Genomic DNA, 25,662 nt, shown 5'->3' on the forward strand with positions numbered 1-25,662 from the left:
TCCCCTTCAAGCAAACTATTTCCAGATGGCTGTCTCAGGCTATTCAGTTTTGTTACTGTTAGCACAGAAAATACTTGCTCATAATGTCAAGGCTCAGTCCACCAGAGATGCAGCAACTTCTGGGGAATTTTGGAAAGGGGTGGACTCTAGAGTCAGGTCAGCAACTTGGTTATCAGTGCACTCTTTCATTAAACACTGTAAAATGGACTCCTTTCTCAAGGCCAGAATATGACTTGCTTGGTCTGTTCTCCAGAGTCATCTGGACTGTTGCCCTGGTATATCTTGCCTTGCTTCCTAAGCTTTGACAGTCGTCCTATCTAGCTATGTGCTACTCTGCAACAGTGATCCAATGATGAGCATAAACCAGTTGTGTAAGTTGTTACCATTAACTGTAAATATTCAAGTAGATCACATTTGCTGTACTAACACCCTCCCTCCTTCTCCCATTCTATTTTTCCTGTCTACCTCTGGCTGCGGTCGGGTTCTTGTTAACATTTGTTCCTTTTTTTTTCCAGCTTGACAACCACCTGATGTTGTGCACATTTGGCTCTATAGGATGGTTTACGGGAAAGAAGGGTTTGAATTTTGGTGTCTGTGTGCCATCCTTATATCAGCAGGCTTGCCTGCATCAGCGGGCATATAGTTCATAAGGATGGTGCCCATAGCTTTAGTAGACTGGATGGGTGTCCAATATCCTTGGCAGGATACATCCCATGTACCTGTTTGGTATTGCAACAGTGATCTGTTTGAACATCTACTTTCATGAGAAGTTAACATGCACAACTGTACTTGTATGTTAGACAAAAGTAACATTTTGAATGTGATATGAGCTCTGAATACCAGCTCACTTTTTCATTTTTTTCTGTCTTTTACAGCAGCCTCCACAACCCCAACCATCTTTACAGCATGGGCTCCCCACCTCCGCACGAACCATGCTTTCAAGCTTCGCTCAGGCCCCTCAGCTGTCAGTGGCAGGTGGTCTCCTTGGTATGCCAGGTAAGTGTATTGTAGAAAGTGGCATCAGGACATCTTAATGTAGGACAAGTGAGTGCATTCCGAGTCCCACTGTAAAAAGGTGCCGTTTTATAACAGCTGCTGTTGATTGAATGTCTCAGTGGCTGAGCAGTGCCTCTGCATTGTTTTAAGGGTCAACAGTACTGGAGAAGGTGAGACTGCAGAGGCATGGTGTAAAGGAACAGTTTTAATACTTTTATTCCCTTTCCTTCATGATCATGCAGTAACATAGCCCCTTATATGGGAGGTGTGGGGAGCTTGCCTCCCTTGTTAAGTATTTTAAGTGTAGTATTTGTTTAGATTTGCTTTGTTGATTAGTAAGTGTAAAGTGTTTTGGTTTATATGTTTGGCCATTCATTGTGTGGTGTTTACACTGCAGGTGGCTGCTCAGTAAGTTTTTTTTTTTTTTGTGTGGGAGGGAGTCAGTTTATTGTTCTGTGTTAAGATGTTCTAAATTCATAACATTTTATTGATTAAAATATTTGGTAGTTTTGTGCCACTTAGTTACCTGCATTCAAAAAGCAACATGGTAACTGACCCCCTCTGAAGAGGCTGATAATGCAAATTCCTCATAAGTAGCACTGTTTTTGATATGCTGTGTTTTGTGGTACTTTTACACATGTTCTGGAGAACAAGGATTTTGATGTTGGTCTGATGCACATGTAGTGTTGTTTATTTAGTATATTTTCTTTATATGTCTTGCATTTTATGTAGTCTGTGTATAGTTTTGTTGCCTGATGAACCCATTCCATTGAATAGGTCTATATCAGATTGTCGAAGTTTTCAAACTTCGAATCACTAAAGATCGAACTTTAGTGATCAAAGTCTGAAAACTTCGAATGACTACAAAAATCATTTTTAAAACAAAAAAAAGAAACAAAAGGGTGTAAGCAGGGGGGGCAAGCCCCCCTGTACCCCCCCCCGCTCTTTAAATATACCAACTCCGAGATTGCGCTACAGTGTAGAAAATGGAAATCTTCCATTTTCGCACTGTACTGCACTGAAGTACGATTTCAGAGTTGGTATATTTAAGTAGCGGGGGTGTGGGGGTGCAGGGGTGCTTGCCCCCTGCTTACAGCCTACAGGTGTTACATTTTTTGTTTTAAATTTTTTTTTTAGTAATTCGAAGTTTTCAGACTTCGATCACTAAAGTTCGATCTTCAGTGATTCGAAGTTTGAATACTTCGACAATCTGATATAGACCCCATTGAATGGGCTGAAGTCAATATTGACTATGGAGATCAGGTAAGAGTGTGTAGAGGAAAAGCCCTGTGCATGGAGGTTGTTTTTTTTTTGGAGATTGATTTCCTTATAAAATATTGATTTAGATTTGAGTTACTGCAGTAGATCAAGGCTTTAGTTGTGGTTCTTGGCAAAATACATCAGTAAAGTATACCAAAACTAGTCAGACATATTTCATCTTGATGAATCTGAGCATGACTCCTCGACACAGTTGTTTCTGGTCACAGCGAGGAATAAACTAGCTTAAAATACAGAAACTATTCATTAATGTCTCTCTCTGATTATGAGTGCTAATTATGCTGGCAGATGAGAATCTGATTTGTCTGCTTTCCAGTTAATTGTGATGTAGCCTTGTATCTGTTTTGGCTACAGCTGTTCTGTTGCTCATATGCCACTCATGCCATAAGCCAGTTGCATTTACATTTAAAGCTATTGCTAGAGATTGTTGATTGAAGCCCCTGTTACTGTTGGCACACTTTCTGATTCTCAACCAGTTACCCTTTACCCTACAGTACCCCACTTGTAGTTTACTTAGACAACTAACTCCTAACTGCCATACTTTTTGAGTCATTTTCTAAATGCCAGAATATTCTGGGCCACACTAGTTACCCTTTTATTCACCAACACTCTTCTTTGTAGATTGGTGTCAGCAGCATTGCTAAATTCTGTATATACTCATCTACTGAGAGTCCTCTGTCCATATTACTGGTGCCACATTCCTAGAAATGGATTCTGTTGGATTTACAAAACATCTGCCGCATGAAGCTATGCTTTTGCCCACCTGCACAAATTTTAGCTTTCAGGAACTCCTGCTAACCTATTCCACATAATTTTTCTTTAATGAGAATTACTGGTCTTTAGTTACTTAGCTCTATCTCACCTTTGCAATCCTCTGGTCCTTTGGCTGCACATTAGTTGCAAAGGACAGATTGCATAATTTAGCCATAAGTTTACAGGGTACTAGCATCATCCCTTGAGTGTTCAGCGATACAGTGGTACTGCATGTGTCTTTTTCTCTCTGCAGCCCCTTGAATTATTTTTCTGTCATTTAGATTTCTGAATCTTGATAGTGTTTTTCTTGTCTCACTGTAACAGACCTTATTTTGAGGGAATGTATTTTGTGGGCCTAATACTTGAGTCCAGTATCAAGTAGCTGTTTAATTGGGACTTTGGTGGTGGTCTTTTTCAGTAGTCAAAATTTGGTGACCAGCTTCTTGAAGATACCGTACTCAAGAATGTAGACACACCTGTTCCAGCACCTACAGTGATGTCACATGATGTAGCATAAGCATGCTGAACCCCCAAATCCTGCCTGTTGATGTTCATGGTGCATACAGCTGCAGTAATCACAGATGGGTTCTCTGCCTTCAGGCGGGTCCTCGGTCGGCCGAATTCCAAAGTCTTGGTCCGGCGTCAGTTGTCGTCACTTTCTTTCCTGACATCAGAGCGACAGGGGTATATAAGACACAGCCGACACCATATTCTTCAGTCTTTTTTGCCGCGCGGTGCCCGAAGCAGAAGCAGTTCTCAAGTGCCGGTCGGCCAGCTCCTGAATTTACGAAAAATTGGAAACCGAAGTCTTCATTGAAGCTGGCACCCGGGAAACTTTTCTTGCCTCAGACCGATGTCAGAAAAAGTTAACAATTGTATTTCTTGTGGGAAGCAAATACCGCATAAGGATTTCCATTCCCTCTGCATACCTTGTTTAGGCCCAGACCACGACGTCTCGGGCTGTAGCTTTTGCACTACTTTCAATAAGCGCACTATTAAGCGTCGGGCGGAGTTCGCCCAACACTTTTTCGGTAAAGCCTTTGATTATAAAATATCGTCGGAAACTCCGACTACCGTTTTGTCCAAAAAATGCAAGGACAAGGACCGACACGCAAGGTCCGCGGTCCCCACCAACACCACGCCAAAACCGGCTACACGTGGTCCGGTTCTCAGCGAGACGCCTATGCAGTCCCTGACTACCGACTGTAACCGAGACCGCAGGTACCTCGGCCCATACCCAGACTACAACCACCAAAGCCACTGTGAGCGTTGAGCCTCCTAATGTGGACAGGTCCACTTCCACCCATGGTGTCTTCACACCCTCATCTTCCCTTTCCATTAAGGCCTTTACTAAGTCCAAATCAGCCAGGCATCCCAAGAGGCCTGTTACACAGGGCCCATCTCCAGGCCCCATGCCTAAAAAGCAGATGCTTAAAATGGCTGAGGATTTAATTACTCTTGTCAGGGGTTCCCAACCCCCTCCAGACAAGAGACCCAGAGTGGAGGAAGATTCTCCCTCTTCTGATCAGGGCTCCATTTTTTCAGATCATTCTGATGTAGAGGAACACTCTTTCTCCCCTTTTGTAGATTCTGATGCAGAGCAGTCCATTCCTTCTGTATCTCCTCCTGAGGATTTTTCTTTTGGGGAAACCTTGCACACCTTGAGGGAACACTTCCATTGGGAAGGCCAAGACTTTTCTGATTCCAAGAAAAGACTTAGGGAATTTCTTTTGTTACCTCAACACAGACCTCTGGCGATACCTCCTGTCTTGGACATACTGGATGATGTTTATTCAGAGGCTTGCCTTAATCTGGATTCCCTGCCTCCTGCCCCAGTCAAGCCTGATAGGTACTATAGAGTTCCTAACTCTCACCAATTTCTGTACAAAAGCCATAATGCTGACCCTGAAACCATTTTTCAAGCCCCCAAGGGAATGAAGGCCTCTACTGCTAAGAATCCACTAACTTCCAAAAGAGAGTCAAGATCCTTAGAAAGGTGGAGAAAAAAGGTGTATACCTCGGCCACCCTAGCCATGAGGGCCTTAAATTGTCAGTTTCATATGCTTAAATATCAGCAGTTTCTGTTATCACAATTAAGAAATAAAATGTCTCAACCTGAACAACCAGATTTGAAGGAGTTGCAGGATATGATGCATAGTGCAGAACAAGTGGGTAAACACACCTTACAATGTGGCTATGATGCCCTAGAGGCCTCAAGTAGAGCTGCTGTTACAGGATCAGTTATTCGTAGACATGCATGGCTTAGGGAACAAACCTTGCCTGATCATGTGAAAGCTAAACTACTAGATGCTCCTTTACAAAAGGATGTGCTATTTGGTACTAATGCTGAGGAGATACTACGGAAAATGGAAGAAAAAGCCAAATCTATGCAATCTGTCAAAGCTTTTCTACAGGTTCAACCACCACGCTTTTAGCAGAAATTGGCCTTCTAAAAACTGGTCCTTTCCAGCCACGGACAAGCCCCAAAGAGGTAGATACAGGCGCTCAAGGGGCAGAGGACAATCACAAGGATCATATAGAGGCAGGCAATGGCAAACTCCAGCACCAAGAGGTGGCGAAGACAGTGCACAACAATATAGGAAACAAACCCAATGACTTCCTCCTTTCCATGACAAGCAAGTCTCAGCTGGCAGCACCCTTAGGAGGAAAGCTGGCATTATTTACAAGAAATTGGCATATTGTCACAACAGACAAATGGATCCTGGACGTTATAGACATAGGCTACAGATTTCATTTTCACACTCTACCAAAAATGAGAGGCATGCCAATCCTGCCACACAATCAAAGGGCAGCGGCACAACTACAAATTTCAAAGCTCATAGACATGAAAGCTATTCAAGAGGTACCTACTCACGAACAAGGCCAAGGTTTTTATTACAGGCTATTTCTGGTACCAAGGAAAGGAACCGACTGGAGACCCATTTTGGACTTATCCATCCTAAACACATTCTTACTTGTACCAAAATTCAAGATGCTCACATTACAGCAGCTTCTTCCCATGCTGGGCAAGGGGTTTTGGCTGGTAACATTGGACCTCAAGGAGGCATACCTGCATGTCCCAATCAGACAAAGCTGCAGAAGATACCTCATATTTCTTGCAGGTTCAATCCACTATCAATTCTCTGCATTGCCCTTTGGCTTATCTACTGCGCCCAGAGTATTCACGAAATGCCTGGCATCAGTAATTGCCTACTGCAGACTTCAAGGGATACAAATTTACCCTTATTTGGATGACTGCCTGATCCAAGCGGACAGCAAGCACATACTTCTGGATCATCTGGCTTATGCAACACAGTTACTGAACTTTCTGGGATACACAATCAACAAAGAGAAATCCAGGCTAACACCATCTCAGAAAATAACTTTCCTGGGTGCCAACTTGGACACAAACACCCAGATGGCCTATCTTACGCCAGAAAAACAGGGGCAACTAACGCAGTACTTCAAAATATACTAGCAAATTGTACCAGGCTTACTGCAAGGAAAATCCTGCAGGCTCTGGGCTTCATGGCATCTTGCATTCTTTTAATCCCATGTGCAAAGTTGCATATGAGGAAACTTCAATGGTACCTAAAAAACCTATGGTCTCAGCACAGCCACAGTTTGGAAACAATAATACCAATAATTCCATGTTAGCAAAAGGAATTTCTATGGTGGGCCCAAGCATGTCAAACAAACACAGGTCTCCCATTCTGCAAGCCTCAAGCAAATCAAGTTATCACAACAGACGCCTCAGATTACGCCTGGGGAGTGCACATGACAGACAGTTGCATTCAGGGGAAATGGTCCCAAAAAGAAAAGCACCTTCACATCAATCAAAAAGAAATGCTAGCAGTGATAAATGCAATTACAGCTTTCAAGGACCTCCTGCATCCAGGACAATTATTGATAAAAACAGACAACACCACAGTAATGTGGTACATAAACAAACAAGGAGGAGCACATTCATACCCCCTGTGCAGACTAGCCATGACACTTTGGAACTTGGCTCTGGAATGGCAAATCGAACTTCAAGCACAGTACTTGCCAGGTTTGGAAAACACGCTGGCAGACGATCTAAGCAGAAGTATGACAGATCCACACGAATGGAAGTTGCATCCTCAAGTGTTTACAAAGATAATCCAAGCGTGGGGGAGGCCAGACATAGATCTCTTCGCCTCCCACAGGAATCATCAATTGGAAAAGTTTTGTTCAAGGACCTTTCATCCAAAGGCCTGGAGAGTGGACGCCCTTTCATTCAGTTGGACAGCATGGACAGTTTACGCTTTCCCACCTCTGCCTCTTCTGCCCAAGGTGCTCTTGAAAGCAAGAGCAGACAGACCGAAGATGATACTGATTGCTCCAGTCTGGCCAGGACAACTCTGGTATCCACTTCTGAGGAGCCTAACACATACTCCTCCCTGGCCCCTACCTGTAATGCCTCTTCTGTTGACTCAGCACAGCTACAAAACTCTTCACAGCCAGCTGAAAACACTCAATCTCGCTGCATGGAAAATTCCTTAACACCTCAACAGACCCTACTCCCCAAAGAGGTGCAGGATGTCATTTTGGAGGCCAGAAGGCCATCTACTAGAAAGGCTTACTCCACAAAATGGAAACGGTTTTGTTCTTGGAATGAGAAAAAAGGCCAGGACCCTAGAAAACTGAATTTGCCTCAGGTACTACAGTATCTAGCTGAGCTGCTGAACAGTGGACTTTCATTTTCCTCCATAAAAATCCATGCCTCAGCCATTTCTGCAGAATTCAACACGGATCCACCCTTATTCTCTCACCCACTCTTAAGACAGTTCCTCAGAGGGGCTAAGAATATAAGACCACCAAGGAAACAACCAGTGCCAGCCTGGGATCTTAATTACATTTTAGAAAAATTAACATTGCCTCCCTTTGAACCAGCTGCCTCAACAGATTTGCAATATTTGTCCTGGAAAACAGCTTTCCTTCTGGCCATTACCTCAGCTCGTAGGGTTTCGGAATTACAAGCCCTCATGGCTGTGCAGCCCTTTCTCATCTTCCATCAGGACAGAGTTTCCCTTCGAACCAGCCCATCATTTATGCCTAAAGTGGTATCCAGGGTAGCTTTAAATCAAGCCATACATTTACCTACCTTTTACCCCAATCCTCAAAACAAAGGGGAAAGGCTGCTACACTCCTTAGACATCCATAGACAGCTACATCACTATCTGGACAGAACAAAGCCTTTCAGGAAATCAGAACAACTTTTTGTGTCCTATGCTGTAGGAGCTCAAGGGAAGCCAGTTACCAAACAGACAATTTCAAAATGGATAGGCCACTGCACACGGTTTTGTTACTCCTATCATGGAAAATCTGTCCTTACAGGCATCAGATCACACTCCACCAGGGCCACAGCTACCTCTACAGCCTTCCTCAGAGGAGTTCCTACCAAAGATATTTTGGAGGCAGCCACTTGGAGTTCTGTGCATACCTTCACAAAACACTACCACCTGCCTTTATATTCCAAAACTAGAGCAGGCTTTGCCACTGCTGTGTTGCAGGGCATTCTGGCTCATCCCAGTTCCACCTAGTGCCTACCACCCTGTGCGTAGCTTTGGGATTCTACCCATCTGTGATTACTGCAGCTGTATGCACAATGAACATAGTACAGTTTTGTACCTACCATAAATGTAGATGTTCGAGTGCTAATACAGCTGCAGTACAGGTTTCCCTTCCTCCTTCCCCTCTTGGTAAAGGACTAGTGGCTAACACCTCCTCTTGCAACCTAATTTGGGGTTATCCTTCTATGGTGTATTTGCTTGCAACTACTGTTTTTTTGATTACATTGCATTGCTTGAATATATATATATATATATATATATATATATATATATATATATATATATAATTTATGTATTGCCTTCCTTCTGGGGGCACCTGACATCTGGGGTAAGAAAGACTGAAGAATATGGCGTCGGCTGTGTCTTATATACCCCTGTCGCTCTGACGTCAGGAAAGAAAGCGACGACAACCGACGCCGGACCAAGACTTTGGAATTCGGCCGACCGAGGACCTGCCTGATGGCAGAGAACCCATCGGTGATTACTGCAGCTGTATTAGCACTCAAACATCTACATTTATGGTAGGTACAAAACTGTACTTTCTTCACCACTCACGTTGCTCATATCTTGAGCCTAGCTGTCTTTGCTGAGGTTCCTAGATTTGCATGTCTTATAAGTCATCAGTGTCTGTGTAGCCATCAAATTACCAGTCAAGACCTGTACTATTATCTGTAACTTCTCAGAGAGGGGCGCAATTCAGACAGTGCCATATGTACCAAAGGTTCAACCCCTGCCACCCAGAGACATTGTAAAGAAAAGCTTTTCAGACTACTTTGTGACAAGGTTGATGGAGATAGTCAAGAGCTCCTTGTACAGTGACTAGAAGGTAGGTCCCCCATGTGGCCTGTGTCATTGGCTAAAGCATCACTACAAAGGCTGAAACTTGGAGGGTAAGTCAAGGCCTAGACCTTCAGGAGTTAGTTCCATTTAAGAAATATTTTTCAAGAACTTGCAGGTACTGAAATTGTCCTCAAATAGCATAAACTGCAGCCTGTGTTAGTTCTCCACTTTTATAAACATCTTTCAATACATCAGAAGTGCTGACATTGCCATGACTAGTAAAGACGAGAGTCCATGGCATCCCTCCACTTCAGCAGAGGAAAAGAGGATTGGAGAAGACACATCTCCAAGCTCCCATCATGTGGGCACACCACTGGTTCCTTAGATGTTTGGCTAGAGCTCATAGCCATGCAGTCTGATCCTGAGAAGCAGATTGTTTGGTCACAGATTGCTGGTGTTCACAGGTTGTGGTTTCCTCTTATAGCATGCTTACCTCTAGGCCCAGCCATACACAGTTGAGAGGCATCTTCATTTGTTGCCTTGCCATGGCTCAAGACCAAGGCAGTCTAACAGATGCTTGATTCTAGTGTGAATTTGAGTCACAGGTCCAAGGAGGTAACCTTAAGGAATATAGTTTGAATCCATAGCTGAACCCTGAAGTGAACCTTTGATGTTAAGTTGTCTATCTCGCCTTCATTCTTGCTGGATGGGTTCGGAGCCGACTCGTCCACTCTAAAAGCTCGAGAGCTAGTTCCACCGGCTTGAGGCTCCCCTATACCCCACAATGCTAGGCGGTAACTCCTCAGATCTCGTTTGCCACTATAGCGATCGAGGTGCTTTTCAACCGGCTCATCAGGTTAGTTTTAAAAACGACTAGTTATCTTAGATAGACCCCTCTTTTAAGTTAGTTTTCTTCATATTTTTATAAATTAGGTAATTCCTTCCATTCTTAGTTTAATTTTTCCACCTTTTTTTCCTAAACTCACTAGAGTTCTTCCCTTGGGCTTTAGGCCCAGTCCCTCCCTTCCTAGTAGTTGGAGTGACTGTGTTTTGTAGGGATTTAATTTTCTAAGTTACTTATAATTTAATTTAAGTTTAATCTAACTTTTAATAAGTGTAATCGGTGTGTGTGTGTGTGTGTGTGTGTGGTTACACTTTTTCTTCTTAGACATGTCTAAGTAATCAAAGGTCTCAGGCTTTAAGAAGTGTGACTCGTGCTGTCAGAAGATGTCTCTGACAGACGGTCACACTTCTTGTGTATACTGCCTGGGACCTTTGCACCTGCAGGACTCTTGTACTGTTTGCCATGCTTCAGCCCTAGAGTCCTGCAGGAGCGTAAAAATAAGCTCATTCTAAGGGGCTTATTGAAGCCTGAGGGTCCCCCGACTCAATCTTCGGGTAAACCCTCGAAGCCTCCCAGATCTTCAGCTCCGGTCCCTGAGTCGTCTTCTGGGGCTCCGAAGGCTGTCCGAACATCGGCTCCGGCCGGAGCCGATGACTCTCGAACTCATGTCCCTACTATTTCCTCGCCGGCCGAGGAAGATGCTGAGTCGGCTCGATAAAATTGTCGGAACCGACCTCCAGAAAAAGATCCCGATCACCATCTATCGGCTCCGTTCATTCGGCTCCAGCATCACCATTGCTGTCTGAACGGAGCCATAGATCTCACTCTAGGTCGTCGAGACTATCAGATCATGACCTTCAGAGGGTAGTGAGTCGACTTCTTAAGTCCGAGGCACTGGCCCAGATGCTTCAAAGTCCGACTCAACAGTCGAGGACTACTCCCATTACTCAGAATGTTCCTCCTCTGACTCCTTTGAGTTCGGAGCCGGGGCAGCTCGGACCCGAGACTGTGGTGGCGTCGGAACCGATACCGTTGTCTTCGGTGCCGTCATCTGCTCCGATGTCTTCCTTGGAAGAATCTCGGCGCTGGACTTCCCTCGTCGGCTCCGAGGGGGTGAGTGGCATCGGACCCTTGTCCGACCCCGCTCTCCCTCTCGGTGCTTCGGCGCTAGTGAGTTCGGCTCCGACATCGGCCTCGGAGCCATCATTGTCGGTGCCGGGGGAGGTTTTCAGCTTTTCGGAGCGGAGACCTCTGGCTCTGCCTGACAGGGGTGCCTTCGAGGTCATGAGGAGTGTGTTAGAACCTGGTTCAACTCCACAGTCGGCTCCGTCTGCCCCTCCCTCCACGGTGCCTCCGGTGATTTCTGCTCACTCTCTCATCCCGGACCGTAGAGAGCCAGCTCCTCAAGTATCCCCAGTGGGGATCTCCTCCTCTTCCTTGGCCTCTCCTGACCCAGTAGGAGAGCCCCCTAGGAAGAGGCAGTGCAAGAGGAAGCACATTGACTCCCCTGAGTCTGTCACCTCTGACACTGATTTAGAGGATTCTGAAGGTTCCCCTCGTTCCCCCTCTGAAGATGTCTCCTTTGTAGACATCCTCGAAATCTTAAAACAGAGGGGGAATTGGCCAGCCCTCAACCCTTCAGAGGATGCATCGGTGCATCTTGAGGCGTTTGGCTCTCGCCCTTCCACCTCCTGGGTGTCCCCTCCCTTTGATCCCCTCATGCAAGTGGTGGCAAAGAAGACCTGGACGGCTCCTGACTCAGTGGAACCCACCCCCAGGAGGCCATCAAAATTTATCACTGCCCCCAAGGAATTTTTCACCAAAGGCGTCTCTGTTGATGCTATGGTGGTGGCTGCGGCCACCAAGAAGGAGTTAGCTGATCCTTCAGTACCTGTTCATCCTCCTAACAAAGAGTCTAGGTCTATGGACAGGTACAGGAAGCGGATGTTCTCGTCAGCGACCTTTACTATGCGCTCGCTGAATTACCTGTGTCATTTCACTCGTCTTCAGAGGGATTTGCTCAAGGAAGCGAGCGAAATGTTAAAGGACCCAACAGCTGCGGGTTTTCAGGATAGGATGAACTCTCAGCTGGCGACCCTTAATTCTATAACTAACTCCTCCATGCGCCTCCTTTCATATGCGGTGGATGGAGCGAGTAGAGCGGCAGGTACTGGTGTGGCCTTGCGTCGGCACGCCTGGATGCGGCTATGTAACTTTGTGGACCCTTTCAAGGCGTCCTTCACTAACTCCCCTTTTGATAGATCATCCCTCTTTGGTCCTCAAGTGAAGGAAACCCTGACTAGGTGCGAGTCTGATGGCAAAACTCTCTCTGCCGTCGGAGTCCGTTTTTCTACTCCTTCTAGGCCTTACCCCAAAGGCCAGAAGGGGGGAAAGATGTGGTTCCAAACAATCTCAGGGAGATTTGCCTGACGACAGAGTCGATTCCCCTAGAGGCAGAGGGGGGAACAATAATGGTAGGCGCCGTCCTAGAGGCAGAGGGGGCCCGCAGAATCAGGGCAGTCGAGAAACCTTTTCCGACAAGCCCTTTCAGCATCCCTGAGGTGTTGCCCGACTGTCCACCTTCGGAGGCAGTCGGGGGAAGATTATCTCTGTACCCAGAAGCCTGGCTATCCCTAACTCAAGACAAGTGGGTACAGTCTATCATTTCTGAAGGCTACAGAATCCCATTCCTTTTCATTCCAAAGCAATCCAAAAAATCCCTTCCAGACGTTCCACCCAGTCAAAGGGAGCAAGCAGCACTAGAAATTTCAAAGCTGCTTGCAAAAAGAGCCATTCAACCAGTTCCAGCAGACCAACAAGGATCCGGAATCTACTCCAAATTCTTTTTGGTTCCAAAGAAAACAGGGGACTGGAGACCCATTTTGGATCTCAGCAACTTGAACAAGTTTGTTAAGAAAACAAAGTTCCGGGTGGTCACGCTGCAGTCCATTCTACGCCTTTTAGAGCGGGACAACTGGATGTGCTCAATAGATCTCCAGGATGCGTACTATCACATCGGAATGAGTCGACGCTCCAGGAGATTCCTCTGCTTCAAGCTGGGAACCAGTCATTTCCAGTTCAGGACCCTGCCCTTTGGTCTCAACTACAGCCCCCCCGAGTGTTTACCAAATGCATGGCAGTGGTCGCCTCTCACCTGAGACGACAAGGATTCCAGGTGTTTCCGTATTTAGACGACTGGCTCCTTACAGCCCCCACCAAACATCTTTTGCTTCTTGCCAGAGACTACACTTTTCACACATGTCAAACACTAGGCATTTCAATAAATTACGAAAAGTCTGTCTTGTCGCCTTGTCATGTTATTACCTTCATAGGCGCAAATCTAGACACAGTCAACATGTCAGCCAGACTCACAGAGCAGAGAATAGCAGACATACACAGACAGGTCTCTCTTGTCTTGCAGAGCAACAAAGTCAAAGCCAGATTGATCCTGAAGGTCTTAGGGATTATGGCGGCGGCCATTCCTCTTCTACCATTAGCTCGCTTCCATATGAGAATCTTACAATGGATGCTCTTCACACAATGGTCTTTCCAACGACTTCCAATGTCCCATCCTATTCGGATAACACAATCGTGCAAGAATCATCTCTCTTGGTGGATCACATCTCCCCAGCTCCACCTAGGGAGACCTTTCGTCCCTTCCCCTCCGGTTGCTACAGTGACAACGGACGCCTCCTTGATCGGGTGGGGGGGGCATTACCAGGGCAGGACAGTCCAAGGCATGTGACAACCTTTCGAGTGCCACTTGCACATAAATGTCCTAGAGATGAGAGCAGTGCTTCTAGCGTTGCAAGCCTTACAAGACTCTCTTCCCAAGGGAACAATAGCAATTCAGACAGACAATATGTCTGTAGTGTGGTACATCAACAAACAAGGCGGAACCAGATCTTACCCCCTATGTCGAGAGGCACTCAGACTGTGGCAATGGGCGATTTCTTCTCAGCGGTTTCTGTTAGCAACGCACATTCCCGGGAAGTCCAATGTGATTGCAGACAAATTGAGCAGAGCTATTCTCATGCCTCACGAGTGGTCTCTGAAGAATTCAGTGTTGGAGGAGGTTTTTCGAAAGTGGGGCCGGCCTTGCTGCGACCTTTTCGCTACTCCCCAAAACAGCAAGTGCGACGATTTTTTTCACCCTCTTTCCCCAACCAGGCCACCCCAGCAGAGACACTGTAGTACACGATTGGCCCCGGGGACTTCTGTATGCCTTTCCTCCCTTCCCACTGATATCTCAGCTAATATAGAAAGCCATCACTCAGAAAGCTTCCATGATCCTCATTGCCCCTTACTGGCCTCGACAGGTTTGGTTCCCATTTCTCCACCGTTATCTGTTGGAGCAACCTTGGCATCTGGACCCAGTTCCAGACCTCTTGACCCATCAGTCGGGTCAGTTGCACCACTCCCTCCCTTCTCTGAACCTCACAGCGTGGTTCCTCCAATTCCAGCTCTAGCCAGGCTTCCTCTAATATCTAACTCAGTTCGAGATATTTTGATAGCCTCTCATAAATCTTCCACTCGGAAGATTTATCATAGTAAGTGGAAACGTTTTTCCTGTTGGGCGCAGTCAAAGAATATAGATCCTTTCACTGCTTCCATTCAATCAGTTTTAGACTTTCTAGCCGAACTTTTCCACTCAGGTTCGTCTCCGTCTACCATCAAAGTTCAATTGGCAGCAATATCGAACTTTCATGTTGGAGTCTCAGAGTCCTCCATTATGTCTCACAAACTCTGCAAAGCCTTTTTAAAGGGAGTTTTTCTCCTCAAACCACCTATCAGGGATCTTCCTCCTCAATGGGATCTCAACTTGGCTCTAGCGTCTTTAATTCTTCCCCCCTTTGAACCTGCGGCTTCATGTTCAATGAAGTTACTATCTTGGAAAACACTCTTTTTAGTAGCTATCACTTCAGCTAGAAGAGTCTCTGAACTCCATGCTCTGTGTAGTCGACCCTTATCTTTTGTTTCATAAGGATAGGGTGTCCTTACTAACCCGTCCTTTTTGCCTAAGGTAGCTTCACTGGCAAATTTGAATCAAACCATTGATCTTCCTGTGTTCTTCCCTAATTATTGAACAGGTCAGAACAAAAATTACATTGCTTAGACGTTCATCGCCAACTTAGGTACTATTTAGACAGGACCAAACAATTCAGGAAGTCTGATCAACTGTTTGTTTCTTATGCAGAAGGTAGAATGGGCCTTCCAGTTTCTAAAGTATCTCTCTCTAGATGGCTTACTTCGTTGATTACCCTTGTCTATGAGATCAGACATCAACAGTTGCCATCCAAACCCAGGGCTCATTCAACTAGAGCTTTAGCCACATCTATAGCTTTCCAAGATAGGCTGCCTGTTGATTCGATTTGTTCTGCAGCTACTTGGGCTTCTCCCCATACCTTCATTTCTCATTATAAGTTGGACTTGGCCTCTAGGGACCGAGCCAACTTTGGTTCCACTGTACTCAAGAGTCTGTTCCGATAGGCCACCCGGGACAAGGTGCTAGGGACGTGGTCCCATCCAGCAAGAATGAAGGCAAGATAGACAACTAAACATTTAGAAGTTATGTACCTACCATAACGTTCCATGTTAGTTGTCTTCTTCTCGCCTTCTTTCTTGCGTCCCACCCTCCTTCCCCCTAGCCTGGACAGACCTAGAGGAGTTTGTTTTGTTCCTTTTATGGAATTTCCTTGCTGGGCTTAGCTTTCAAACGAGATCTGAGGAGTTACCGCCTAGCATTGTGGGATATAGGGGAGCCTCGAGCCGGTGGAACTAGCTCTCGAACTTTTAGAGTGGCCGAGTCGGAGACGAGGATCGGCTCCGAACCCATCCAGCAAGAAAGAAGGCGAGAAGAAGACAACTAACATGGAACGTTATGATAGGTACATAACTTCTAATTTCTGCACTTGGGACCTATTGGTTTTACATTGCTCAAAACTCAGGACATATCACTTTCATGATGTTCATCGTGTTTCAATGTTGCAGTCATTACTCTTGGGTTATCCTGCTGTCAGGCTACCCACGGTCGGCCAGAATTCCAAAATCTAGGTCCGGCATCGGTTGCTGTCGCTTCCTCCCTGACGTCAGTGTGCCAGGGGTATAAAAGATGCAGCCGACGCCATTTTCTTCAGTCATTCTTGCCGCGCGGTGCCTGAAGCAAAAGCAGTTCTCAAGTGCCAGTCGGCCGACTCCTGGAATTTTCAAATCTGAATTTCAGAACCGAAGTTTTCATTAAAGCTAAGTACCCCGTTAGGGAAACTTCTTTCTTGCTCCAGACCGATGTCAGAAAAAGTTAACAATTGTATTTCTTGTGGGAAGCAAATACCTCATAAGGATTTTCACTCTTACTGTATTCCTTGTATAGGCCCTGATCACAACGTTGCTAGCTGTCGGTTTTGTGCTTGATTCAACCAACACACTATCAAGCGTCGGTTCGATTTTGCATTTCATTACTTTGGCCGAAGATTTAATTATATAATGCCGGCGGAACAGCCGACAACCGGATTTTACAAAAAAACACAAGGACAAGGATAGTCATCCGAGGTCCAAAACTGACAACGAAGCCTCTTCTAGGCCAGTCGCCGGTTCTCAGTGAGGTGCTTTCGCAGCCCCTGGCGCCCGCTTCCTCAGAGCCACAGGCCGCTTCCGACTCCCACGTGGAGCCGACTGGGCCTCTGGAAACTCAAGTTATTGGACACTTGGAAATCAATCCCTCAGATGGGTCCGGAGCCACTGAGCAGGCATCGGCTTCTGAGGGTGTCTTCAGACCTACACAACTATATGTTAAGCCATCTTCAGCTTCAAAGACAAAGACTAAAGCACTAAAGACAAAGAAACACGTACAGCATTCTCCTATTCAGACTTCCATGCCTAAAAAACAGATGCTCAAAATGGCCGAAGACCTAATTACTTTAATCAGGGGCTCCCATCCCCCTCCTGATAAGAGGCCTAGGTGAGAGACAGAGTATGATTCTTCTGATCAGGTTTCTATTTCCTCTGATTCCTCTTCTGAACAGGATTACTCCATGCTTCCCTATGAGGATTCTGATGCTGAAGAATCCATTCCTTCCGCCTCTCCTCCTGAGGACTATTCTTTTGGGGAAACACTGCATACTATGAGGGAGCATTTCCACTGGGAGAGCCAAGATTATTCTGAGTCTAAGAAAAGGCTCAGAGACTTCCTGCATCTTCCTCAGCACAGACTCCTTGCTATTCCACCTGTTCTAGACATTGTAGATGATGTATTTTCAGAGTCCGGACTGTCCCCTGACTCTTTACCCCCTGCACCTGCTAAGCCAGACAGATACTACAGGGTCACGGATTCTCATAAATTCCTATATAAAAACCCCACAGCAGACCCAGAAACTATATCTCAGGGTCCCAAGGGGGTTATCCACTGCAAAAAACCCTGTCGCCTCTGATAGGGATTCTATGGCTCTAGACAGATGGGGAAAAAAGTTTACACTTCTGCCACCCTGGCTGTAAGGGCTTTTTGTCAGTTTCATATGCTTAAATATCAGCAATATTTAATGTCACTACTTAAACAAAAAATGTTGACAAATACTGAATGTTCAGAGACCAAGGAATTGCAGGATTTATTGCCTGCAACTGAACAAGTGGGAAAGCATACTTTGCAATGTGGTTATGATTCACTGGAGGCCCCTTGCTCTGTTACAGGTTCTGTTATTAGAAGGCATGCTTGGTTAAAGGAACAAAATCTGCCTGATCATGTTAAAGCAAAATTATTAGATGCACCATTACAGCATGATACTTTGCTTGGTACTAAAGCAGAAGAGGTGTTGAAAAAAATGGAGGATAAAGCAAAATCCATGCAGACAGTCAAGGATTTCTTACAGGTACAGCCACCCAGGTGTAGCAGGAACTGGCCCTCTAAAAATTGGTCCTTTCCAGTGTCAGACAGACCACAAAGAGGCAGATATAGATGTCCCAGAGGTAGATCTCAGCCCCAAGGTTCAGTCAGACCTAAACAATGGGGTGCTCCTACCTCCAAAAGCAGAGAAGACAAATCACAGCCTTACAGGAAACAGTCCCAATGACTTTCCTCTGCCAGTTTTCTTTTGACGGCCCCCTTAGGGGGAAAACTAGCACTTTTTCATCAAATTGGCAAATGGTTACCCAAGACAAACGGGTTCTGAACATAGTGTCCCAAGGCTACAGGTTCCATTTTCACACTCTACCAAGGTCAAAGGGCATGCCAGACCTGCCACTCAATTAATGGGCAGAGGCACAAAAACAAATTACGGCCCTCATGGACATGAGGGCCATTCAAAAAGTACCAAAACAAGAGCAGGGGCAAGGATTTTACTCCAGACTTTTCCTAGTACCCAGGAAGGACAAAACCTGGCGACCAATTCTGGACCTGTCTATACTAAATACGTTTCTGGAAGTTCCAAATTTCAAGATGTTGACTCTTCAGCAGCTACTGCCCATGCTGGGCAAGAGGGCTTGGCTCGTAACTTTGGACCTAAAAGAGGCATACCTGCATGTCCCAATAAGACAATCTTGCAGAAGATACCTCAGATTCATAACTGGCTCAATGCATTACCAATTCTCTGCACTGCCCTTTGGCTTATCTTCTGCACCCAGAGTCTTTACAAAATGCCTGGCACCAGTAATTGTGTTTTGCAGACAAAAAGGAATTCAAATATATCCCTACTTGGACGACTGCCTAATTCAAGCAGAGAACAAAGACACTCTTCTACAGCATCTGGAGTTTTTAAAAAGATTACTAATTGGCCTAGGGTACACAGTAAACGAAAATAAATCAAAACTAGTGCCCTCTCAAGAGATAATATTCCTGGGTGCAAGCTTAAATACAACTGCCCAGATGGCGTATCTCACGCCAGACAAGCAAAAACAACTGACCACTTACTTCAAGAAATTGGCAACAAAAACCCACTATCTGTAAGGAAAATCCTGCAGGCCTTGGGTTTCATGGCATCCTGCATTCTACTAATTCCATATGCCAGACTGCATATGAGGAAACTTCAGTGGTATCTGAAAAGTGTTTGGACTCAGCATTGCCACAGCCACAGCCTGGAGACAGTAGTTGCACTCATTCCCTGCCTTCAACAGGAGTTTCAATGGTGGGAAGAAGCCTGTCACCCAACAAGGGTCTGCATTCAGTTTACCCACAGCCAGACAGACACTGACAACGGATGCATCGGATTATGCCTGGGGGGCCCAAATGGCAGGAAAATGTATTCAGGGCACATGGCCTACAAACCAGATGCATCTTCACATCAATCAAAAAGAGATGCTAGCTGTTCAAAATGCCCTGACAGCTTTCAAGGACCTGCTTCATCCAGGACAATTACTGATAAAGACAGACAACACTACGGTCATGTGGTACATAAACAAGCAGGGAGGTACTCATTCTTACCCCCTCTGCAGACAAGCAATGACCTTAAGGGACACAGCAGTGGCTTTTCAAGTTCACCTGCAAGCACAATTCCTGCCAGGAAAGACAAATACTCTGGCAGATGAACTAAGCAGAAACATCATGGATCCTCACGAATGGAAACTGGATCCACAAGTCTTCAGGATGATAACAAGGAAATGGGGATGCCCAGACATCTATTTGCCTCCCCCCACAACTGTCAGTTGCAGAGATTTTGCACAAGGATTTACCACAAGCAAGCATGGAAAGTAGACGCCCTTTCATTCAGCTGGAAAATGTATATGCTTTTCCCCCACTGCCTCTCCTTCCCAGAGTACTCCTAAAGGTCAGACAAGAGAAGCCAAATATGATTCTGATTGCACCAGACTAGCCACGCCAGCACTGGTACCCAATCCTAAAGAGCTTGTCTCAAGGTCCAGCATGGTTATTGTCTCAAACTTCTCACTTGCTGACCCAACAAAATAATCAGATCCTGCACAGTCAACTCAGGACCTTAAATCTGGCAGCATGGCGGATAATGTAGCCATTCAGAAAACTCCTCTTTCAAAAACTGTTATGGATGTTATCTTGGAGGCCAGGAGGCCCAGTACCAGAAACTCTTATGCAGAAAAATGGAAGAGATTCTGTGCTTGGAACCAGAAACAAGGCATTGACACATCTGTACCAAATATTCCTCAGATTTTACAATACCTAACTGAGATGCTGAACAAAGGCCTTTCTTTCTCATCAATTAAGATTCATGCCTCTGCCATTTCCACACATTACAATACGGAACCACCTATCTTTTCTCATCCTTTAATAAGGCAACCTCAGAGGGGCCAAAAACATTAGGCCTCCAAGGAGACCACCAATTCCGGCCTGGGACTTCAATTATGTTTTGGAAAAGCTCACACTGCCTCCTTTCGAGCCAGCATCAACAGCGGATATTAAATTCTTATCCTGGAAAACAGCTCTGCTCCTAGCCAAAACCTCTGCAAGGCGAGTTTCGGAGTTACAAGCACTCATGGCTGTGGAACCTTTCATCATTTTTCATCCAGACAGGGTTTCTCTGAGGACAAACCTCACATTTATGCCTAAGGTGGTGTCCAGTGTGGCCCTTAATCAAACCATTCACTTGCCTACCTTTTAACCAAATCCACAGAACAAGGGTGAGAAAATTCTGCATTCTTTGGACATACACAGGCAGTTATGCTTCTACTTGGATAGAACTAAAGCTTTCAGAAAGACTGAGCAACTTTTAGTGTCATATGCTGCAGGATCACAAGGAAAGGCTATCTCAAAACAGACTATTTCTAAATGGATAGGCCATTGCATCTGTTTCTGCTATTCTCAACATGGCAAATCAGTGCCTAAGGGCATTAGGCCTCATTCCACCAGAGCAGCAGCCACTTCAGCAGCCTTCCTCAGAGGAGTACCAACCAAAGAAATCTTAGAGGCTGCAACTTGGAGTTCTGTGCACACCTTTACAAAGCACTACCACTTGCCTCTCTACTCTAAGTCCAGTGCAGGCTTCGCCACTGCAGTTCTGCAGGGCCTCATAGCTTCTCCTAATCCTATTTATCCCAGCCACCCATCCTCAGCTTTGGGATTCAACCCAAGAGTAATGACTGCAACAGTGAAATACGATGAACATAGTACAGTTGTGTACCTACCATAAATGTAGATGTTCGAGTGTATTCACTGTTCCAGTCCAGGTTTACCCACCCACCATCCCCCTTCTCTTTGCTGGGACTTATCTGCACTTATCTATCCTATACAACCTTTTTGGTGTATTTGCTTGTAGATGAAGGAAATGTTATTTTTGTGCATGCATTTCTTATTGCTATATTTTTCAGCCTACCTATTTGGGGCACCTGACATCTAGTGCAAGAAAAACTGAAGAAAATGGTGTTGGCTGCATCTTTTATACTCCTGGCGCACTGACGTCAGGGAGGAAGCGACAGCAACCGACGCCAAACCTAGACTTTGGAATTCTGGCCGACCGCGGGTAGCCTACCAGCTGGATAACCCAAGAGTAATGACTGCAACAGTGAATACACTCGAACATCTACATTTATGGTAGGTACGCAACTGTACTTTTTCCATTGCACATACCTTGTCATACCCGAGGGATATGTGAGAATGCAGGACTTCATCCTACTGTGGCTGCTGTGAGGAGTCTGAGGGCGTGGAGGCTACTTTGTGAAATGGACAAGGGTAACACGTCCACCATTATCCCACCCATTGACTCCTCCTTTAAATGGGTGTAACAGTTTTGATGTCCAGCATAGGCTGGTCTTGCATTTTATTCCATCTGCCTAGAAGTGACTTGCTGCATGTAAGGTAAGGAAGTTCAAGGAGTCCTAAACTCTTCCCCCAACTATGGAGCCAATCATCAGTGATTCTTGTGGAAGCGCCTAGACTCTGCCCCTGTGAGCTTATTATTGGCAGACACCATTTACATGCTCAAATCTAAGCATCTTTGCAGACTTTGTGATCTCTTCAGTCTATCATAGGTCCCAAAAACAATAGCGCTTTGACCCTGTGTCAGCTGAAAAGGAGCAAAATGCATTGGACAGTGGACAGGTATGGTAAGAGAGTTTACTCCTGTGGTAGTACCTCTTTGAAAAAGGAACCAAACTTTCTGCCCCAGTGCTTGTATAGCCACTGCACAATGGATTGATTGATAATGTTTTATTAGGCCTTTCCTTCTCAACTCCCCAAGGAGCAGCACCACTTTTACCACTTACATCACTGGGAAAATGAATGAGATAACAGACTTTCCAAGCCACTCCTTTAGTCTGCAGGTTCATAGGCTATTTGTTGCCCAGATCTTGCAGAAAAGGGGCACTCTAAAATATAGCTTTCTTCCACTCAGGAGAACATGACCCTACCCTTTTCTGCTCAGTGCACCGGGGTGAGATTGACATGGATGTGGACATATTCTCCATCCTGTGACATGGAAAGTTATCGTTCATCTTCCTGCAGTTGTAAGTGATTCCATACCACACTGAAAAATTTAGTGAAGAAATTGGTTTGCTTGGGCCCAACGCTAGTCCTGTTGTGCTGTATGTAGGTGGTAATTATGTGTTGAGGTTGAAAATGGCAAACAGCAGTACTGAACACAAAAAGGATTTGTTTAACATCCAATGATTAGGATCAGTGTACAAGTAGTCACAGTATCAGTGGTGAAAAGTTGGTTAAATACTATAAACGAAGAAGAAACTGTGCAGTGTGATGTTCACTTCCTAAATTATTTTATGCACTTAGTTCACTTAATAAAAATCAAACTGTAAAATACATGCTACAGAATAATCAAATAGGAAATAGGCAGTCCACAGTTGAGTTAAAAATTGAATAACCTTTATTTAAACACACAAACAAGCAATCCTAGTTGAGTATAATGAAAAGCATCAAAAACATTCCTTATTTATATGTAATCAGGTTGTTTGGAGCAAGGGAGTTGTTACAGAGGGTGGTTCTGTTAAGAGTAACAAAAACATTAAAATCATTCCTTTAGCCAAGTTCCCCTCCCCCTTAACACCATAGTGTAATCAGAGACTGTGCTACTAGGGTTGCCAGCTGTCCGGTTTTTGACCGAACTGTCCGGTTTTCAGACAAATTGTCCAGTTAAAAAATTTAAACTCATGAAGTCCGTTTTTTTTTGTGCCGCCAGAGGAGAGGAGAAAGTAAATGTATCCAGCTCGAACGGGAGCGGTACGATACACTACTAGCTACTACACAACAATGAAATGCTTTTAACTTCAGTATTCCTGGTAGCTACATAGTTTAGACAGTACATACATTAACTTAAGTGGCAGTGATGTAATACAAATGGACAAATTTTATTTTCTGCTATACGGATTGCAGAGATATCACTGGAAGGCAGTACTCCACGGTGGGAAAATGGTATTTTTTTTTAGCTATCATTATCCTACCAACTACCAAGCAGTGACAAAAGAAATCTTATAGCAAGATTTAAAATGCTTAAGCACTCTGCCAACATTGCCCAGTGTTGCATTGTAGTACACTCAGACTGATTTTAGAACTTCACCATGCAGTGTAATACTGCTAGCAATTAACACGTCTTGATTTGTATTATCCTCATCTACTATGTTGAACCGTATTCCATGAAACAAATTGTGCATCTTGCTTTTTGGGCACTTGCAGTTACCCAACATTATTTTGCTTTTACTTAATTCTGTCGCAAGGGACCACATTGAAAATAAAACTATCTCTTTGCCATGTTCAGAAAATGGCAAGTGTGCTAGCTGCATGTGATTTCTTTTCCACGCATCTTTCTTAGATCTAGAGGCTTGAGTCATCTTTCATTCAGTCTTATTGCCATTTTACAACTGCATAGCGGTCCAGTCTGCATCTTCGTAAACTTGTATTAGAGCGCATTGTTGTAGGAAGTTACCTGTTTTAACCCGCAACTTTGGCGATATAGAAAACATTAATGAAACTCTTTAAAGTATGTGTGCTTTTCTGAGATTATGACGATACTTTGAAAGTAACATAAAACATGTCACCTGTTAGAAATCCATTCATCCACAACCCTTTATCCCATTTTTGCATATGTGACATGTAAAGAAAAGAGTGGGAGGTCAGTCGGACCCAGTACAAGATCTTAAGTACTAGCATCTGAAATATCACACTAGGGGCAGTAACACTTAGCTCAATTAACCCCACCCAATACAGGCGCAGCCAAGGACTGAAACTTCCTAATCCGAAGTACGAAACGGAAAATATGTTACATCTTAACAACTGAGTACCTGTCCCACGCCCAGTACAAACAGTATTTGACAGAACTTTCAAAATGCAAGGGAATGTTAAGATCATCATTTCTGAATGAGCAGTAAAGTGATGTTATTGACTTAAATGTTCTTATGGGGTAAATCAAAACTTACAATTTTTTAATAGCAAAGATAACTGCTTACATTTTTTTTGGATTTTTTTAATCAGATTTACCACCATGTGCACAGGCTGCTAGCTCTTGACCTTTTATCTCCATGGATCATCCATAATTAGGTTTAGGAACATAGAAAATAAATAACTGGAGAAAAATGCACCATATTGACACTTTTCATCAATACTGGTACTTACATCTGCAGCAGCCTAGCAGTGCAATTAGTGCCGCCTGTGTTCTTTTCTCCCTTTAAAACGGCTTAAGTCATCAAAGTGGGTGGTCCCATCAGCTGATGTCACTGTGATGTCACAAAATAGGTGGGGCATGGGTGGGAGAGGGGGGTGGGAATGGGTGGAGTTATGTGTGTAGCGAGGGGCGTGACTTTAGTCCAGTTTTAGCCGCAAAGAAACCTGGCAACCCTATGTGCTACGTAAAACTGAAACTAGAAAGCTAGAGACAAATTACAATCTCTTTTGTACAGGCTAACCAGCTAATCAAAACTTTATTATTAAGAATGCAAACTAACTAAAAAATGACTGACTGACTAACAAAAAGATCTACCAATAGACATCTACCAGAGTAAATATTAATAAATGTACATCTTTTAACAAAGATTGCTTTCATATCAAATATATACTTCATCAGGTTTGAGTGTCAAAAACAAGTGATAATATGAATGAATATGTGTATAGGTATACAACTGGAAACCTAAGTAGGATGAAAAAACATGAAAATAGTTGCTAATGTGGTAATACAGTGATAAATGTTAAAAATAAAGCACTAAGGCCATTGCGGATTTGTTAAAGTGTGGCACTAACTTTGAAAACAGAGAGTGTAAGACTGCACTCGTGTAATTGCAACCTAAAAAAAAAGACTAGGCCCATGCACATTGTGTGCACTATCAGACTTTCATTACCTAAAAGGAAAAAATGTAACAGAAGTATTCAGTTTAAAATCTAATGTAGAATTTAATGTGGAGCCATCAAAAATGATTAATGTATGTATGAGCCACCTACAGTATGTCCTTTATAACATTGTGAGTTAGTGCTAAAAGAAGTAAACGTTTGATATTTGTTTTTAAACACAATATAAGTAAATATTG

General features: G+C 44.4%; 1 protein-coding gene across 8 annotated transcripts in view; it reads left to right on the forward strand.

The window, feature by feature from the left end:
- Positions 1-25,662, forward strand: part of GATAD2B (GATA zinc finger domain containing 2B) — a 1,632,840-nt gene that overhangs the window by 1,486,735 nt on the left and 120,443 nt on the right. For all 8 annotated transcript variants that reach the window (XM_044079739.1, XM_044079738.1, XM_044079745.1 and 5 more), the window contains one exon: positions 876-996. In XM_044079739.1, coding sequence (XP_043935674.1) covers positions 876-996 — 121 coding nt within the window. The remainder of the gene's footprint in view (positions 1-875; positions 997-25,662) is intronic.

This window comes from Protopterus annectens, chromosome 8.part0 (genome assembly GCF_019279795.1).
Source record: "Protopterus annectens isolate FY-2018-M chromosome 8.part0, PAN1.0, whole genome shotgun sequence".
NCBI classification, from domain to species: domain Eukaryota; kingdom Metazoa; phylum Chordata; order Ceratodontiformes; family Protopteridae; genus Protopterus; species Protopterus annectens.